The sequence below is a fragment of the Hyperoodon ampullatus genome, assembly GCF_949752795.1.
Source record: "Hyperoodon ampullatus genome assembly, chromosome: X".
Lineage (NCBI taxonomy): Eukaryota > Metazoa > Chordata > Mammalia > Artiodactyla > Ziphiidae > Hyperoodon > Hyperoodon ampullatus.
This window is the reverse complement of record NC_136913.1, coordinates 94858751-94878599: the sequence shown is the minus strand read 5'-3', so window position 1 is coordinate 94878599 and position 19849 is coordinate 94858751. Positions and strand designations below refer to the sequence as shown.

Genomic DNA, 19849 nt, shown 5'->3' with positions numbered 1-19849 from the left:
TGTCACAGCTTTTCTCTTGCAAAGCTGAAACTCTGTACCCATTAAACAAAACTCTCCTTTTCCCCACTCACCCTCAATGCCTGATAACCACCATTCTATTTTCTGTTTCTATGAATTTGACTACTTTAGATACCTCTTTTTGTCACTGGTTTATTTCACTTAGTATAATGTCTCATTGTGTTTCGAAAAGACATTTTTTATTTGCGTATAATTTGATGAATGAATTATCTGTTCAGTGAATTTTGATAATTGCATATATTGCATATATCTGTGTAACCACTCCCCAAAACAAGATACAGAATATGTCTATCACCCAAGAAAGTTATCTTGTTTCCCTTCTTAGTCATTTCTTATATCCCAGAGGCAATCATTGTTCTGATATCTATCATCATGAATTAATATTTTTTCTGTTCTTGGATTTCGTATAAGTGGAATGATAGACTGTATACTCTTTTGTGCCTGACTTTCTTCTCTCAACATAGTATTTTTAAGATTAAATCCACGTTTTTGCAGGTATCAGTAGCCATTCATTTTTTAAAATTTCTGAGTAGTATTTCATTTTATGAATATATCACAATTTGTTTATAATTTTCCTGTTGATGAACATTTGGCTGGGTTTCCAGCTTTTTGGCGTTATGAATAAGACAACTATAAATATTTGTTTAATTATGAAAAAACACATTAAATTTACCATCTTTATTTTTAAATGTACAATTCATCAGTGTTAAATATACTTGCATTGTTGTTAAACACATCGCCAGAACTTTTTCAATTTGCAAACATAAAACTCTGTACCCATTAAATAGCAGCTCACTTTTTTCCCCTCCCCCTATTCTGGGTTAACCACCATTCTACTTTCTGTTTCCATGAATATGACTACTTTAGACACCTTATATAAATGGAATAATATAGTATTTGTCTTTTTGTGACTGGCATATTTCACTTAGCATAGTGTCTTCAAGGTTCATCCATGTGGTAAAGTGTGAATAGATTTCTTTCCTTTTAAAGGCTGAACAGTATTCCATTTTATGTTATTCATTCATTTCTTGATGGACATTTGGGTTGCTATGAATATGGGTGTGCAAATATCTCTCTGAGATCCTGCTTTCAATTCTTTGGATATATACCCAGGAGTGGAATTTCTGGATCATATTATAGTTCTATTTTTAATTTTTTGAGGAACCTCCATACTGTTTTCCATAGCAGTTGCATCATTTTACAATCCTACCAACAGTACACAAGAGTTCTAATTTCTCCACATCCTTGCCAACTCTTGTTATTATCTGGTTATTTTTTAAATTTATAGTAATCACCCTAATGGGTGGGAGATGATATCATATTGTAATTTTGATTTGCATTTCTCTGATGATTAGTATGTTGGGTATTTCTTCATAGGCAACTATAAACATTTTTGTCCAAGTATTGATATTTTTGTGAACATATATTTTCACTTCTCTTTGGTAAATTCTTAAGAATAGACAAACTGAGTCATAGAGTAGATGTACGTATAACTTTATATGAAACATCCAAACAGGTCTCCAAATTGGTTACAATACTTTACACTCCTGTCAGAAATGTACAAAAGTTCCAGTTGCTTTAAATTCTCAGCAACATTTGTCTTTTTGATATTTGCCTTTCTATGGTGTATAAAATGTTATCTTATTGTGGTTTTAATTTGCATTTTCTTGATGACTAATGTTATTGAGCATCTTTTCATGTGTATATAATTCATTTGTATATCTTCTTTTGTGAATTGTCTGTTCACGTTTTTACCCATTTAAAAAAAATTGAGAGTTTTGCCTTTTAATTGTTGAAATGTAGACGTTCTTTATATAACCTTCCTTTGGTCAGATATATGTTTTACAATATTTTTTCTCAGTCTGTGGATTGTTTGTTTAATGGTTTTGGTGAGCAAAATTTTTAATTTTGAGGAAATCCAATTTATGATTTTATTTTGTGGCTTGAAAATCTTTGCCAGTTCCAAGATTTTAGATTTAGGATTATGATCCATTTTGAATTAGTTTTTGTGTATGGACTGAGATAGTGGTCATGGTTAATTTTTTTTTCCATAGTGATATCCAGTGTTCCAGTAACAATTATTTTAAAAAGGCTTTCCTTTCTCCACTTAATTAACTTTTCAACTTGGTGAAAAATTAACTGACTATATATGTGTGGGTATATTTTTAGACTCTGTACTCTATTTCACTAACTCATTAGTGTACCCTACTGCCAATATCACGCTATCTTGATTATCACAGCTCCATAGTAACTCTTATAGTTAAGTGGTGTAAGCTCCTGAAAATTGTTCTTTTTCAAGATTGTTTTGGATAAGGTAGTTCATTTTAATTTTCAATAAGTTCTTGAATAAACTTGTCCATTACTTCAATAAAACCTTCTGGAATTTTTCATAGGGGGTTATATGAATTTATAAATCAATTTAGGGAAAATGGACATCTTAACAATACTGAACCTTTCAGTCCATTAATGTGGTATAGATCTTCATTTATTTAAGTTTTCTTTAACTTTTCTCATCAGTGTTTTGATGCTATTATACAATATTGAGTAGAAATGGTGAAGGAAGACATCCTTGTCTTGCTCTTGACTCTAGAGGAAAAGAATTTAATGTTTTACTCTTGGGTTTGATGTTACCTGAAGGTTTTTTCATACATGTCCCTTTGACTTCTGATTTTCTGTGAATTTTTTTTTAATCATGAAGAGGTTTTTGTATATTCTCTGACTGCCTGCATAAGTTTATCTTTAGATTTTAGGAGTTTAATTATGATGTGTCTAGGTGTAGTTGTCTTCATCTTACCTGACCTCTCTAGTATTTATCACATTTTCCTGAAATTCCTTCTGGCATTTACCTCACTTCCCTGAAACTCTTCCTGTGGTGTTCATAATGTTGTTCTAAATAAGCCTTTCTCCACTTCTCTAGCCTCATTTCTAAGTCTTAATGCAGGAAGTTCTTCCTTTTCCCATCTTTTAAATGTTGATATTCACCCCCTCCTTTTCTTTTTATTTTATATGCTTCCCTTGGGTTATCTCACTCACTCCCACTGATTTCATCTACCATTTACATGTTCACAATTCCCAAGTCTATTTATCTAGAACACACTATCTCCTTGGAATAGTTCCACCTTGGTGTTCCACAGGCACCTCATTCTTAATGTGTCTCAAACTGAATTAATCAGCTGTCCCCATCACCCAAAATTTGCTTTCCCACTGTCTTAGGTCAGATTCTCTAAAAGCTGAGCCTGAGATGGAGATTCTTGTTCAAATTACTCATTGAGAGAATGCTCTCAAGAGAAGAGGAGTGAGGATGCAGGATAAGGCAGAAGTAAAAGCTCGGCAAGTATGTGATCTCAGCTTGAGACTAGCTTCAGTATGATTTTATGGGAGAAATACTGGAGCACAAGTTATACCATGAGTTCCACTTTGAGGTGAGGGAGTTGAACTTTTGTACCTTTCCCAGTCAGTCAATCATTAGCTGAGGTCTGTGGGTGGGCCCCAACCTTTCAAGTAAGATAGCTCCCCTTTGGCTTAGCCTCTAGGACAATCTTCCAGAGAATGGAGCAACTGTGAGTTACCAGCCAACATTTACAGCAGCTACAGGATGCACTGTAAAGGGGATATAGGTGGGGCACCAATATATCCACTACTAAAACATCCCTGAATTTCTTATATTGATGTATATCACTGCCATGTACCCAGGAATCCAAGTAGAAATCTAGAAGCAATAATGGAGCCCTTTTCTCTCTCATCCCCCATTAAAAAGTAACAATAATAGATAACAATTATTGAGTGACCGTAATATTAATTTCGAATTCTATAGCACGGTTCTCAAAGCTGCACAGGATGTGTCTCCTGTCTAACTCTCCAGCCTTTTATAAATTTATTTATTTATTTATTTATTTATTTTTGGCTTCATTGGGTCTTCGTTGCTGCACACGGGCTTTCTTTAGTTGTGTTGAGCGGGGACTACTCTTTGTTGTGGTGTGCAGACTTCTCATTGCGGTGGCTTCTCTTGTTGCAGAGCACGGGCTCTAGGTGCACGGGTTTCAGTATTTGTGGCATATGGGCTCAATAGTTGTGACACATGGACTCTAGAGTGCAGGCTTAGTAGTTGTGGCTCACGGGCTTAGTTGCTCCGTGGCATGTGGAATCTTCCCGGACCAGGGCTCGAACCCTTGTCTCCTGCATTGGCAGGTGGATTCTTAACCACTGTGCCACCAGGGAAGCCTATCTCTCCTGCCTTGTGTCTCATATTCTTTCCTTTGCACTGTGTTCTGGCCACCCTAAACCTGTTGCAATTTCCTCAGCATAACATGCTCTCGCTCTCAACCCCTCCCATCATGTGACCTTCTCATGGTCAGCTCTTACTTGCGCTTCATGATGGTCTAGACATTACCTCCTCAGGGAAGCCAGATCTCCCAGGCTGAATTAGATACTTACCATCTGAACTCTACCAGCATCGCGTTCTCCCATAAGAAACCATTTCACAGGGAAATACAGCTGTCAGTTTGTTTGTCTATCACCATTCTTTATATGTGAGCTCTTTCAGGATATTGATTTCATTTTGTTTATCTCTATATCACTAGCATGCAGTCCAATGCCTTGGACATTGTTGATACACACTAAATGCTTCTCACATTAGTGGAAAAAATGAATGGGTACAAAGGTAAAATGTAGTCAAAATTCGAAGTGTTTCTTCTGAAACAAATTTTGTAAGCTTTGGCCTGATGTTTATGTAAGCTATTTATTTTAATAGATGCTGCATAGATGAATATTCACGGAAAGACAATCTATTCCACCTCTTACTGTACTAACCTCTTTAGTATTCCTGGGTCACTGAGCTCTACTCCACAGTGTCCCTAAAGAATCAGGAAGAAGGCCCCAGCTCCAATTGAGACAGAACAGCTGTGACTCTCTTCTCTCCCTCTGTTTCCAGATGAAGGACCTACGTCATGAGAATATTAACCCTTTAGTGGGCTTCTTCTATGTTTCGGGGATGTTTGCCATTGTGACAGAATTCTGTTCCCGAAGGAGCCTGGAAGACATACTGACAAATCAGGATGTGAAACTAGATTGGATGTTTAAATCATCACTCCTGCTGGATCTCATCAAGGTTAATGGAAAGACTGAAAATCCAAGATTTTCCCTGTAGTTTAGAACTTCAATATTTTGGGATGTTTCACTTTCCTTGGGTCATTGTGATGCTCCACCTTCCTTCCCTGTGTCTGCCCTCACTTCTTCTCATAGCCCCTTTGTCCATATCTGTTATAAGGTCCTGATACAGAAAGAATTTGCTTGCTCCTCACCTGCTCCCCCGTTTGAGGGCCAGATTTGTGTTTACTCCCTATAGCTATTGAGCACTCTTCTGCCTTAAGCAATCCTTTCTTCCATCCCATTTCTCTGCCTTCCAGATGTGGGAAAGTGCTCATTCCCAGGCTCTTTGGTTCTGCTTAGCCCCATCTCCTGGCTTTCACGTTCTAAAAGGTGGTTCAGTCTAGAACTAGGTGATGGGTCTTTGCATAGGTCCATACCATAGGTATAGATGTGGAACTCAGCATAACCAGAAAGCCAAAAGACCATCGGTTCTATCAGGCAGCACCTCCATTCTCAGAGGCAAGGACCCTTAACAGCCAACGGGGTTCACAGATGGGTCCATGGATGGGCTTCAGTGGAGTCTATGAACTCCCTAGAGTGATATGAAAATTGTGTCTATGTGCACTTGTAGTGGGCTGATTTGGATAGCCAATAGTCATTGAGCTTCCTGTATATTAATCACAGTCTTGACCCTTGTATTGTGGCCTAACTCTTTTCAAGGTAGCTTTATAGACATTATCTCATTCCAATTTTCCATAAAAGAAGTGTGATTATCCTCCTTTTACAGAGGCTCAGAGAAACTAAATGAGGTTTTTGTTATATAGTGTCTACCACACATAGTAGATACTCAATAAACATTTACCAGCTGGCTATTAAGTGGAAGAGCTAATAATAGAATCTAAATCTCCTAATTCCTATTCTAATACTCTTTCCACTCACTCTGTAAGCAAAGTCCCATGAGTTAAGGGAGAGTCCTCTAAATGAGTCCTCTCAGACCCGTGATGAATGAAACCCAAGCATTAGACATCTAGGGAGAAATCTCCCCCACTATAGACTCTGCTTGGAAGTACTGGGGACAACAGAATTTCCTAGGGTGTAAGATGTAAAGCATACAAATACAAAGGGGTGTCAGGCGGCAAAATAGAGCCAGATACTTAAAAGGACTCAGCATAAACAGTCCCAAGATGACTGCAGTAGAAAATGGATGTATTTATATGTGAATGATTAAACCCATGTGGTAAAGTCCTGGTAGATCACATTTGAATGTCATATAAGGTTGCCAAGCAAACTGTAGCAGTCAGTATCAGCTTTCTTGCTTTCAGCTTTCTTTTTTATTGTCTATTTTTAATTAAAAATATATAAAAAATAAATTGTATATATTTTATATAAATTATAAAAATAAGACATTTCTAATTATAAAAATAATGCATTCAATTAAATTTAGAAATCAGGTGATATAAATATATTGGGAAAATACTGACAATTACTCAATCCTCCTTCATATCTTCCCCCCAAATTAATCACTGTTGACAATTTGGTGATTAGCCTTGCAATTCATTTTTTTTGTGTATTTACATACATTATAGATTTTGTTGTTTAAAATACATACTGTCACATAGTTCTGCAACTTACTCCTTTTCACTTACTTTATGGCTTAGATATGGTTCCCTATCAGTACATACAAATTGATCTTATTATTTTTAATTGTTGCAGAATATTCCATAGGTTGGATGTACCACAATTTGGATGTCCCTTCTTGATATTTATTATACATCCAATTATATAATATAAAGCAGAGCTGCAAGGAGCATTCTTGTGTGTGTGCACATGTGCAAGCATTTCTTTGGAGAAGTAGAATCCCTAGGTCACAGGGTATGCATACTTTCAATTTTGATAGCTATTTCCAAATTACCCACCCAAAAGGCTGTACCAATTTCCATTCCTGCCAGTAGTAGATGAGAGTTTGGCTAGACCTTTTGGGGGAAAATCAGAATCTTCAAATTCTTGGCAATTATATATGTATAGATCTATCCTGTGTTTGAAATGTCAATAAATCTTCCAATAACACACAGTTCTTTATGCCCACAAGATATGATTCTTCAACAAAACGTAAAATTTTAACGCTAGAAGGGACCTGGAAACGATTCTTGTTGTCAAAGTTTTGCTTTGCCTGTGTGTAAGAGAAAAAGGCTGAATTCTAGATCATAATAGCTCATGCCATTAACAATCTCAGAAAGTGGCTCTAAAAGCACAAAATAGTTAAATAAGTTGCTAAATAAATCCTGTTTGTATCATCTGCAGGGCATGAAGTACTTACATCACAGAGAGTTTGCTCATGGGAGGCTGAAGTCTCGGAACTGTGTGGTAGATGGGCGTTTTGTACTCAAAGTGACAGATTATGGCTTTAATGACATCTTGGAAACGCTAAGACTCTCCCAAGAGGAACCTTCTGCGGAAGGTAAGCAATGTATTGTACCCTTCTGATGCACACAAGGTAACTCCAAAGTTCAAATGAGAACATGCCCTGAATTAAAGCCTCAGGCTGATTCAACTCCCCACTTTTGTTGAAAAGCAGCCTCATTTCCAAGCCAAAGGAGTTGAATGAAGTCTGCAGGCTGTAATCTCAGCGCAGCCAAGCCTTCTGAACAAAGCCAGTGCAATAATGTTGAGTTCCTGCTGTGGCAGGATTAGGTTATATTGTGTGGAGACCCCAGGTGTCCCTGGAGGAACTTGCTGAGCGCTAGGCACACAGTAGGTGCTCAATAAATACTTGTCAGATTGAATGGAAGGTAATTTGGTAGCTGGACTCCCACAAAGCCCATTCTGGAATGGGATGTCACTAGAGCCTACCCTCACTGTCTCTGTCAGAGAGAAAGAAGCAAGGAGTGGGGGTCGCCAGCAAGTAAATGCTCTGTGGGTTGTGTGGGATGGCTTCAGACCGAACTATGGCCTTCTAGTAAATCGGTAGGCATGCCTGTAATGTCCACTTTGTGTTTTTGTCTTCTACTTAGTGCACCTGTGGCAACACCAAACAATGCCTGTAGAGGTCATAACAGATCAAAGAAATAGAAATCTGAGATGGGGTTTGGGAGTGGGTGATTGAGAACTATGAGGGAATGAATTGATGGAAGGGAGGGAGGAAGATAGAGAAAGAGTAAGAAGGAGAGAAAATGAATAGGGTTAAATACATATAGGAAATTTGCACATTAGAAGTTTTAACCGGTATTGCAAGGGGGAAGAAGAGAAATAATGACACAAAAACACAGAGAAACAGACAACCCAGAAGAGTCACAGAGAGGGAGAGATGCAAAATGACAACGTATACTCATATTCTTAAAATGATCTTTGGTGTTATAAGTTTTAAAATTGCTGACTTTATAGGAGAAATGAAGAGCGGAGGACACAGAGAGACACATGCACGGATAGAGACACAGTCTAGTCATCAGTGGCATCATCTTTGAGCTTTACAAAGCTAGTGGAATACGAAATTTTAGGGAGTCATCTGGTCCAACTTGCTCATTTAACAGATGAGACACCTGAGTCTCAAGATTTGCCCAAATCATGCAGCTACTTAGCAGCAAGCAGTTCCAGGAATTCAGTTCAGATCTTCTGAAGACTAGCTCCTACACCCAGTTAAACTAAAACATTTAATAACAATTTCCTCTTTCTCTGCCCATCCATGCTTTGAAGGACTTGAAGCTCCTGGTAATCACAATAGAAACATGTGCTGTTGTCTTCCTCTGTGTCTCTGTTTCTCTGTCTCTCTCCGTCTCTGTCTCTCTCTTCCTCTATTTCTCTCTGTGGGCCTGTTCTTGTTGACGACTTAGTCGTATGGTTATTATTTGGCTAATCCCAATTTGAAAGCTTGGAGTAGTTGCCTGGTGTTAGCGCTAGGATGTTGGGACGACCGCTGTAGAGTGCGAAGTACTTAGCTTCCTGTCAAAATTACTCATCTATAAAAGATAAAACACAATGTCCAGCTTCCCAGAATTCCATTGAATTCACAGGTTGGCTACTTTCAAACTTAAGAAACTCTGGTTTTAGAGTGAGGAAAGGAGAGCTGCAGTGGGTGTTTTTTATTTTTATTTTATTTTATTTTATTTTTGGTGGACTGTGTCTGTCTCTTTCCCTGTTTCTCCCTCTTAACGTTTCATTCCATTCTCGTAATTGCAAGGGCAATCTGGATGCTCAATCCATTCTTCGCACACTGCAGCCAGAGGGAGTTTCCTAAACTGCAAATCTGATCATGTTACAACTGTGCCAAAGTTCATTGAATGGCTTCCCATTGCTCTTAGGATAAAGTTCTAACTCTCTTACGTGGCTTACAAGCCCTTCATGGTCTGGGCCATGAGGACCTCTTGTGCTTAACCACTCCCTCCTCTGTCTCTATGCTCCAGCAATGCTGACTGCCTTCCAGTTGTGTATTTGCACCAGGCTCTCTCTTACTTCCAGAACTTCACACATGCTGTGCCCATTGCTTGGGACACTCTTCCCTTCCTAATCTGTTACCCACTCATCTGAGTCTGGCTAAATTCTCCTCCTCCCACAGGGCTCAACTTAAATACCACTGATTCAAGAGACTTGCCATGACCCTTTAGGCTTGGCTAAATTCTCCTCTTTATGATCCTTTAAGGCTTTGAACTTTGTTGTAATACCACATTTTGTTGGTATTACATGTTTAATTAGCTGTTTTCTCTCCCTCCCCAAACTGTAAGTTTTGTGAAGGTGAGAAACAGGTTTGCCTCCCTCGGTGCCTTTCACAATACTTGGTGGAGTAAATGTTTGTTGAATCAATGAATGGATGAAATAAAATAAAATAAAGAAATTTGACGCTCCCTACCTTAGACGACAGGGCTAATAGAATCTTATCATTGGAAGGCCCTTGGAGATCATCTGGCTCAATTTCCATTTTATGGTTGGGGAAACTGAGGTTCAGAAAGGTGAGCTGATTAGTGACCAAGTTGAGATTGTGAACCCAGGTCTCTTGACTTCCACCCTGTGTTCTCCTGTACCACACCACACTGGCTCTCCAAGGTTGATTTTATCACCATAGCAGGACTCAAGAGTTAGTAGTAGTTCCAGCAAACACAAAACAAGCCAAAGTGATTTTTCTAGTTTTTTTTTTTTTTTCCTGAGAGTTCAAGTCTAATGGTAGGTAGTGGCTCTTACTTGGCTCTGGAGTGGGAATGGGAAATGGGGGCAGGTTTAAGTGTATTCATTACTGCTCACTCTCAATTACATAAGTATAGTGCAGATAAAGCCTCATTTTAGCCATTAACAACATACATGTAAGTGCTCTCTGAAAATACTATTTGGTAGTGATTGTATTTAATAACCCAGCTTTTTACCAGAGAGTCATGTCCTCTTTTCCCTTCTTGTGCTTTTTTTTTTTCCTTCTTGTGCTTTTAAATGTGCAGGGAGAGAGGATGCCAGGAAGAAGCAGCTGCATACCATTTTCCCTCCCCCCAAAACCATATGCCTGAAATCCCATGGTCAGAAATGTATTCCTTTGACTAAAGTATTATTCAATCTTTTTGGCTTTATTTGCAAATATCAGTTCTCCTAGGCGAGGAGACAAAAGGGCAAAACCACTATAGTGAGCGTATCAGAGACTCTCACAGGGGTGGTGGGGCAGGCGAGTTGGGAGACAAATGCTGGGGACACCTGGAGGGCAAAGAGAGATGAGTATGTGATTGGGGGTGAGGCTAGAATTCCCTGTTGCACCATTTTGATCAGAGTTGGCTCAAAGTAAGAATTTCCAGGGTGAGTTTCTCTTTCCTGGGTTTCACTAACAAACCAAAATCATCTCTGACCTTTTATCCTCCTTCCTGCTTCATAGGACCTTATCCTTTGGGCTCCCTTCCCAATACCCCAAATTTGACAAGATGAAAAGTTAACTAGCGCTTTCTCCATGCCACCTTCACCCTCAGGAGGCACTCTTTTCCAGCCTCCCTATCTGGACATCAACCTGCTGTTTACTCCACCTCTCTCCCCTCAGAAGAGCATATTGAGCCTATCCCCAGCCCTGTCCCTTCCCTGTCCATTGTGGCCTACCTCTGTATCTCTGTTCCCCATCCTGCTGCTGTCGCCCCTGCCCCCATTTAGGCCCCTTTCACCTCGCCTCTGGCTCTTACTGTAATAGCTTCTTAGCCGGTCTCCCTGATTCCAGCCTCTCTCCTTCTTCAATCCAGTTTGTGCAGGTTGCCAGATTAATCTTCCCGAACACAGCTTTCATCAAATCCCTCTCCAGCTCCAGCACCCCTACTGCCTTTTGTATTCACTCCAAATGCCTTCATTTGGCTCTCAGGGCCTCTCACCTTCTGCCCTCATTCTTCCAGCCACCCTCCCTCCCCCACTTCATCAACCCCATTTCTCATTTCTCATTATTCCTTAACAGAGCCCTTCTCTTCAGCCAAGCTAATCTGCTTACCAGCACCCCCATCCGCAATTTGCTCCTTTCTACCTCTTGTTCTTTTGCACATACTGTTCTTTCTCCCTGCAAAGCCCTTACCCTGTCGTTGGCTCTAGGAAACTGCATCCTTGACCTTCTTAACAAGCTCCTTTAACTTTTCCGGGAAGCCTTCCTGGATTAATTTGATCAGCTCAGTTTTTTTATTAGCTTGAACCTCATGGAATTGCCAATATTGAACCATTTTTGATCTACAGAAATGGAATTTCATATGGTTCAATATGAAGCATTCCCTCCAACTTTTGACTACTCAATTTATATTATTAACTGGTATTTCTTTATATATTGCTTAAGGGGCCCTCGCCCCAAATTTCTGAGTCTCTGCCATAACTCTCTGAAAGCAGAGATAATATCTTTTTTTCCCTGTTCGGGTCTGAAATGCAGCAGAGCACACAGTGGGTGCTCAATATTGGCTTTTAGTAGATTCATTTCCTTACACTATATAGTGGCCCTCATCACTATCTCTGTTGTATTACAGTTAGGGGTACACATGTGTGTCTTGCCCACTGGTCTGTGAACTCTGCAAGGGCAAAGGCAAGGTCTAATTCATCTCTGGCACTGCCCCTGTCCTAGCACAGTGCCTGGTACATAGTAAATCCTCAATAAATATTTACAGAACTGAGTTGAAGGAATTGCTGCACCCTTTTGCTCTGCAAGGAACAGAGGAGAGTTGGGGTTCCTCTAATCCTCTTAGATAAGACCTGGAGAAAGCAACTTGTGACTCCTCGAGCCCCAGCATAGTCAAATTATCAGACACATATAGATCTCAGCACACAGCAGATCCATGGCAACCAGTCGGGCAGTGCACTCGCCTTTCCCTGGAAGCCTGCCAACTGCTACTTGCAGGCTCAAGAGAGCAAGAAAGTCAGCACCAGATAGTTTTTTTATTTCGAGCTTCTCTGCCCTTCCCCACACCTCCGCTGTGTCTGCCTGCATGGTCCTGGTGTGGGGAAAGTAGTATGCTTTCTCTGAGAGTAATTCCTTAGATTCATAAATTCAGACTCCAGTGGGAGGTGGGCGGGGGAGCGCGGAGGCACTAGCATGCCAGTCTGTCTTAATAAAAATATAAAGCAGTCAATGAAACAGCACCCTTGGAGCCCTGGAGGGCATTGCAAATGCTGTCAGTTAATCCGCCCTGTATTCATTACACAATGCTTTCTTTTCAGAGTTGCTGTGGATGGCCCCTGAACTGTTGAGAGCCCCGAGGGGCAGCAGGCTACGTTCTTTTGCAGGAGACGTCTATAGCTTTGCCATCATCATGCAAGAAGTGATGGTCCGGGGCACCCCATTCTGCATGATGGATCTGCCTGCCAAAGGTAAGCGGGAGGTGAGAAAAGGGTACCAGGAGCCCACCATGACCCAGATCATCAGGCCAACACAGGCTGCTGCGATTTGCCAGAAGAGAGAACACGATTCCGTGTTTGTGCTAACTGCCCGCTGGTCTGCAAGCAGCCCTTGTTGTGTGCAGGTGGGACTTGGAGCCAGACAGCTTTAGGAATTTGGAAGAAATAACCCTCACCCAAGAAGCTGGTCCTTTTCCAAACTGTGACATAAGCCAAGGGCCTACAGGACTTATGTTAGTCCTTTTTTTAGCAGCCCCCTACTACTCCTTTGAGACACCCCCTGCCAGACATTTCAGTGCCCCCTCAGTGATGCTCCTGGATGTCAAAAGTCCTCCCATTCTTTCCCTGTGACACGCCATAGTCTTTCATCCTTATCTCCCATCAGAATCTTCAGGGCTTCCCTGGTGGCGCAGTGGTTGGGAGTCTGCCTGCTAATGCAGGGGACACAGGTTCGAGCCCTGCTCTGGGAGGATCCCGCGTGCCGCGGAGCGACTGGGCCCGTGAGCCACAACTACTGAGCCTGCGCGTCTGGAGCCTGTGCTCCGCAATAGGAGAGGCCGCGAGAGTGAGAGGCCCGCGCACCGCGATGAAGAGTGGCCCCCGCTTGCCGCAACTGGAGAAAGCCCTCGCACAGAAACGAAGACCCAACACAGCAAAAATTAATTAATTAATTAATAAACTCCCACCCCCAACATCTTAAAAAAAAAAAAAAAAAGAATCTTCAGCTACCAGGCACAATTTGAGGGGAAGCAGGATATTTACGTATTCTAAAAGTATGAAATCACTAGATATTTACTAATTACAAATGGAAAAAGTGTAAGTTTATTAGTGGAGGATCCTGCAGACACCACCTTAACCAAGTGATCAAGGTACATCAACATCATGTACCCCTGCCATGATGCACTGAGAAGGGCTCAATACCACCCTCATGGTATTCTTGCCCCAAAATGCATAACCTCAATCTAACCACGAGAAAACATCAGACACACCCCAGCTGAGAGGCATTCTGAAAAATAACTGGCCAGTACTTATCAAAAGTGTCAGAGTCCTGAAAGACAGGGATGGAATGAGGAACCATCACAGATTGGAGGAGACTGAGACATAACAATTAAGTACGATATGGGATCTTGAATTGGATTGTGAAACAGAAAAAGGACATTGGGGGAAACTGATGAAATTCAAATAGAGACTTTAGGTTAGTAATAGTATTGTACCAATATTAACTTCCTTTGTACTGCAGTTTTATAAGTTGCTAACATTCAGGGACATCCCTGGTGGTCCAGTGGTTAAGACTCCGCGCTTCCACTGCAGGGGGGCGTGGGTTCAGTCCCTGGTCGGGGAATTAAGATCCCACGTGCCGCATGGCATGGCCAAAAAAGAAAAAAAATAATAAGTTGCTAACATTAGGGGGAAACCAAGTGAAGGATATATAGGCAGTTATTGTACTATTTTTACAACTTTTCTGGAAGTCTAAATTTGTTTCAAAATAAAAGATTTAAAAACGGCAAAATCAAACCAAACCAAACCTAAAATACTTAGTTGTCTCTTGCCCTACTCGGAGTTTTAGTTCACTCCTCTACTTAGAACCCCCCCAACAGTTCCTCATCACAAGTTAAATGAAGCCCAGTCTCCTCACATGAGGTACAAGGCTCTTCACAATCTGGTCCCTAGCCACCTCTCTAGGCTTATCTTCTGTCACTCCCCATACTCCAGCTAAGCCACGTGACTGGCTGTGCCCTGAAATCACCACCTCCCACCTCTGTGCCTCTACACGTGTTGCCCCTACCTTCTCCCCACCTTGCCTCATCCAACTCATGTCACCTCCACTGGGAAACCTTCTCTGACCTTTTCAGTGTGGGTCAGGTGTCCCCTCTGTGTTCTCCTGTGCATATATCTGCTAGAGCACTTATATTGCTGGTCATTGTTTATCCTCCCAATTGAACCATGAGCTCCTCGAGGACATAAATCATGCTGGGCCTAAGCAGAGAGGTGACCTATTTCACTCGTTGGTGTTCTCAGAAAGGGACTCCCTCTACCAGAGAGTTGGATGGGGCGGTTGCACTCCAAGGGGTCGACGTCCATGGAATCTGTTGCACTGGGGACAGGGTGAGAGATGTGATGGAGAAACCATTACTGGTATGGGCCAACCTGGGTTAACAGAGCAGAAGGTGTGGTGTCACAAGGAGCTGAGAAGTCAGAGGCAATAACTGAAATTCTTTCATGGAGGCAAGGGGACACTTATAATGGTATAAAGCAGTACAGTTGGAGTGTTACAGCCAAGGCAGGGGTGGGAAAGACACACTGGTGGTGCAAGCAAGGTTTGGTTCATGATGAGGATGTTAAAGTCAAGGGTGTGGAGAGGGGACTAGGGATAAGAAATGAGCTGAAGCAACTATACACCAGTAAAAATTAATAAATAATAAAGCTATTCTGAGAAATGTGGAACATTAAATTTGAAAATGGAAGCTCCAACTTCCATGTGCAGTAAAATCTTTCTTCAACCAAAAAAAAAAAAAAAAGAAAGAAAGAAAGAAATAAGCCGAAGAGATAGTCGGGGCTTGGATTTTATCCTGTGGGTAATAAAAATCCATGAAGGGATTTTAAGCAAAAAAGTGACACGGCCAAATCCATGTTTTCAGAATGCTTTGTTGAAGGCGAGGCTGGAAGCAGAGAGACCATGCAAAGTGCTCAGCCCATAGTCTGATACACAGTTAATGTTCCACTGAAAGTGGGGTTCAAGTACCAGCAGCCAGAAGGATCCCAATGAGGCCCTGAACTATTTACTGGAGTTTTTTTTTTTTTTTTTAATTTATTATTTATTTATTTATTTTTGGCTGTGTTGGGTCTTCATTGCTGTGCGCGGGCTTTCTCTAGTTGCGGCGAGTGGGGGCTACTCTTCGTTGCAGTGCACGGGCTTCTCATTGCGGTGGCTTCTCTTGTTGCGGAGCACGGGCTCTAGGCACACGGGCTTCAGTAGTTATGGCACGTGGGCTTAGTTGCTCCGTGGAATGTGGGATCTTCCCGGACCAGGGATCGAACCCATGTGCCCTGTGTTGGCAGGTGGATTCTTAACCACTGCCCCACCAGGGAAGTCCCTTTACTGGAGTTCTTAATTCCCTTACCTTAGGGGCCAGGCAGGACCCATAGCCTGGAACTGGGCTGTGCCTGGGCCTTCAGTGGGGGCTAATTGGGTCTACCGTAGAGATTGAGAGGCTTAGATGATTTGGGGGTGGGTGAAAGGAGCCAGATCATTGAAACAGTGGATAAACAACAAAGTCCTAATATATAGCACAGGGAACTATATTAAATATCCTGTATTAAACCATAATTAAAAAGAATATGAAAAAGAATATATATGTGTATATATATACACACATATACACATATATATATATAAACTGAATCATTTTGCAGTACACCAGAAATTAACACATTGTAAATCAACTATACTTCAATGAAAACATAAATAATATCTAGCAGAAGCAGAATAAAGCTGTGCTTAAATGATACCAATAGCTCAATTGATTAGTTTCTCAGTCCTTCCTCAGTTGATTGATGTAGGCTTTGTTCAGATACAATTTATATTCAGGCCACCTAAGGAGAAAGCAAAAGACATTGCCTTTTTATAATTTCTCCTGACTAACCCTATTCTTGGCTAAAACTCAATTATCTTTGCCAAATGTTGGTGCTTTCCCCACAATCTGTAGACCTCTTTCTTCTTGCTTCTGGACAGAAATCATAGAAAGACTTAAGAAGCCTCCTCCTGTCTACAGACCAGTGGTTCCTCCTGAGCACGCCCCTCCAGAATGTCTCCAGCTGATGAAGCAGTGCTGGGCTGAGGCTGCAGAACAGCGACCAACTTTCGATGAAATATTTAACCAGGTAAGGACTCCGTGAATCTTAACGCTCACAGCCCAGAAGCCATAGTGAAACCAGCCTACCTAAAATGAACTCCTTGGGTTGTCATCATACTGTGGAACCTCTTGCAAGAGAAAAAGGCATTCGTCTTGGGGAAGAAGCATGGAATTGGCTATTTGAAGGCCTTTGGTGCTGGAGCATCCCCAGCACATCCTCCAAGGGCACAAGGATAGGTTTTTGTGCTCTTTATCTGAACCTCTGTTCCAGACCATCCACAATCCGATCTAACTAACCTTTCAAAGATGGAGTTGAACCACTAGGCACTTGCAAGACAATGGCATTGAGACCATTAGAAGATGGAATAGATATATCCTGGAGTAGATGGGGATCCTCTTAGAGCACCCTTTGCTTTGGAAATTCCAGAGAACTCTGATTAGTATCCCATTTAAATGAAGCCAGATTGGTTTTGGAGGGTCAGGGAAAATATGGGGTGTTTGAAGTGGTGTTCCAGATGGAAGGAAGTGCAAATGTGGAGTACAAAAGCAGGGGATTCCTTAGGTTTCTAGGGAACGACTTGAGGCAATGGAGTGCACGAAAAGTGATAAGCTCTCTCCTTAAGATACTGAGTTTCTAAAGAGGTTGACGCTTTCCCTAGAGTTGGGGATTAAAAGGGGAAAATGGGGAGCAGACAGAGAGAGCCCTGCTAAGGGAGCCCTGCTAGGGTGTGGTTCCTCTTTTGGAGCATGCTGTTGAGGGATTTGTTCAAACTACAGGATACCGAAGCTGAGGGTGCTCTCTGGGAGTGCTATGTCAGCTCTGGCGGAGAGGCTTTTGAGCCTGGCTAGGGTACAGCACTGAGATGCTTTGTGAGTGGCAGGTATCTGAGGCGGAAAAAAGAAAGACTTGGATTGAAAGCCTGAGGGGCCCTGAATATGAAGTCATCCGTGTCCCCAGGTAACAATGCCTCCATTAGCCCGGCTGAGTTTTTTGAGGACACTCAAACAGGTATTCAATAGTATGGAAAAGGCAAAGGACCATGAAGGTCAAATTTCTGAAAACTTACCATGAGGCAGGAGAAAAAGCATTTGCCCTGGTGTTGATGCTAGAGATGTTATTTCAGAAGGCAGCAGAGAAGCCGGTGATAGATAGAAGGAGTGCACATCATACGACCTTCAAACAAGATTGCTTGGAGCTGCCCTCACTGAAATGCTTCAGTGGAAGTTTGGACTGTCTGAAAGACAAGGGTAGCCTCCCAACTCCCTGCAGCTAATAAAACTGAAATGGGAAGAGGAAGAGAGGGAGGCTCCCTGGGTTAGGCAATGGTGGGGGGCAAAGCATCTGAGCTGGCTACTGTAGGACCTTGGTGGACACGTAGATGTGGACCAGGCTCAGAAGAAAACTCCTAGTGTTAGCCTTGGGGCATTGAGTGCTACATAGAGCACGTGTGGCTCAGCTGTATAAAAGGGTTCATTGGGACAGATTCCTAGGCATGTTCTGAGCAAAATTACCACCAGTCTTCCCTTGTTGTCAGCCTAGCATTTTGCATGCTGAATACAGCAAAAAGGAGGGGTTACCCCCTCGTGATTCCAACGCTATGCCAAGCTCCTTGTCTCTGTAAATGAACAGGGTCCCAGGAGGGCTTATTGAAAATCTGTGGCATGCAGCCACCTCTAAAGGACCAGGGACGAGACCAGTTGAATTTTTACATGACCCTGACTGACATGAAGGCCAAGTGCTAGGAGATACCATTATTCTTGGACCCCATGGTAAGAAATAAGGGTAGATCTTACCATGTCGGTCTTGGGTCATATTTAAGAGGTCAAAGAACCTCCCACTGTCCAAGAACTGGCGACATGGTAGCATTAGAAGATAAGGATGATTTTATAGGTTGATGATCTAGAAGAGTAAAAGAGTACTCCCTGCCCTCTTCCCCTGACCCCACTCACAACTGGCCTGAGCTGAAGACCAAATCCTGCTGCCTTTGAAGTGGCTAACTATTCATGTGCTAGCATCTCAGAACTGAAGGATCCTGCCTGGAGAGCACCTTTGCTTAGACTTGAAAGAACCAGAAGGGTAAGGGAAGAACTACTCAGGGAAAAAGAGCCCTGTGAGTGGGCCAGGGTGACAATAAGGGTAGGTAGTGACTTTTCCTATTTATACTTGGGGTCACCTCTCCTGCCTTTTCATTTTAGAGGAAGGGGTTTATGATAAGGGGGTCCTGTTCCATCATCTCTAAGTTTAAGAAGTAAGAATTCCCTGGCTCCTCTTTCTGTTTACTTCCAGTTTAAAACTTTCAATAAAGGGAAGAAGACTAATATTATTGACTCTATGCTTCGGATGCTGGAGCAATATTCTAGCAACCTGGAAGATTTGATCTGGGAGCGGACTGAAGAGCTGGAAATTGAAAAACAGAAAACGGAAAAGCTTCTAACACAGATGCTACCACCGTATGTGTGAACACCTGAGGAGTGTGAATGCTTGTAACAATGTGTTCTATTAAACATAGAAAAAAATTACCCATCAACTAACTGCTCCCTCCCCCTGTCCTGTACACTCTCTACTCCCGGTAGGTTTGAGTCACACCTTCAAATCAAAGAAGAATTGGAAAGCCAAGGGAGCAGAGCACACTTCCTAATTTTCCACTGCGTGTGGATCACGCTAGTCATTTAAGTTTTTGATGCCTCGGTTTTTCCATGTGTCACTTCATGACTTTGCCTGGAAGTTGACCAATTAAAAGGAGGCAGATTGTTTAGCTCCTAGAGGAAAGTAGCAGGGTTGTTTTTCTATGTTCTTCCTTCCTTAGGTGAAAGCCTTATGTGTTGCTACAATTTCCAAAATTTCCAAGACACCTTATCATGTTGTAACATGATCTTCTAGGAGATAATTGGGGAAGCTAGTCTCATGCAAAGGCAGCTGCCTGGGAACATTTCCCCCTCAGGTGGGGTAGAGTTGGGGTGGGGGGGAACTGAGGAAGGATAGAGAGTTGAAAAAGACTCCACAAAGGTACAGATCAGGGCTCTCTGCTCAATGCTGCATTCTAGCACCTGTCACAGTGCCTGGCACATTGTAAGCG

The 19849-nt window shown here is 41.9% G+C and overlaps 1 protein-coding gene across 1 annotated transcript in view; it reads left to right on the top strand.

The window, feature by feature from the left end:
• Positions 1 to 19849, top strand: part of GUCY2F (guanylate cyclase 2F, retinal) — a gene marked incomplete at both ends in the record, with an annotated part of 80229 nt that overhangs the window by 44476 nt on the left and 15904 nt on the right. Inside the window, 5 exons of the mRNA XM_079728097.1 lie at positions 4949 to 5125; positions 7408 to 7564; positions 12742 to 12891; positions 16652 to 16800; positions 19060 to 19223. Of these exons, the coding sequence (XP_079584223.1) occupies positions 4949 to 5125; positions 7408 to 7564; positions 12742 to 12891; positions 16652 to 16800; positions 19060 to 19223 (797 nt within the window). The remainder of the gene's footprint in view (positions 1 to 4948; positions 5126 to 7407; positions 7565 to 12741; positions 12892 to 16651; positions 16801 to 19059; positions 19224 to 19849) is intronic.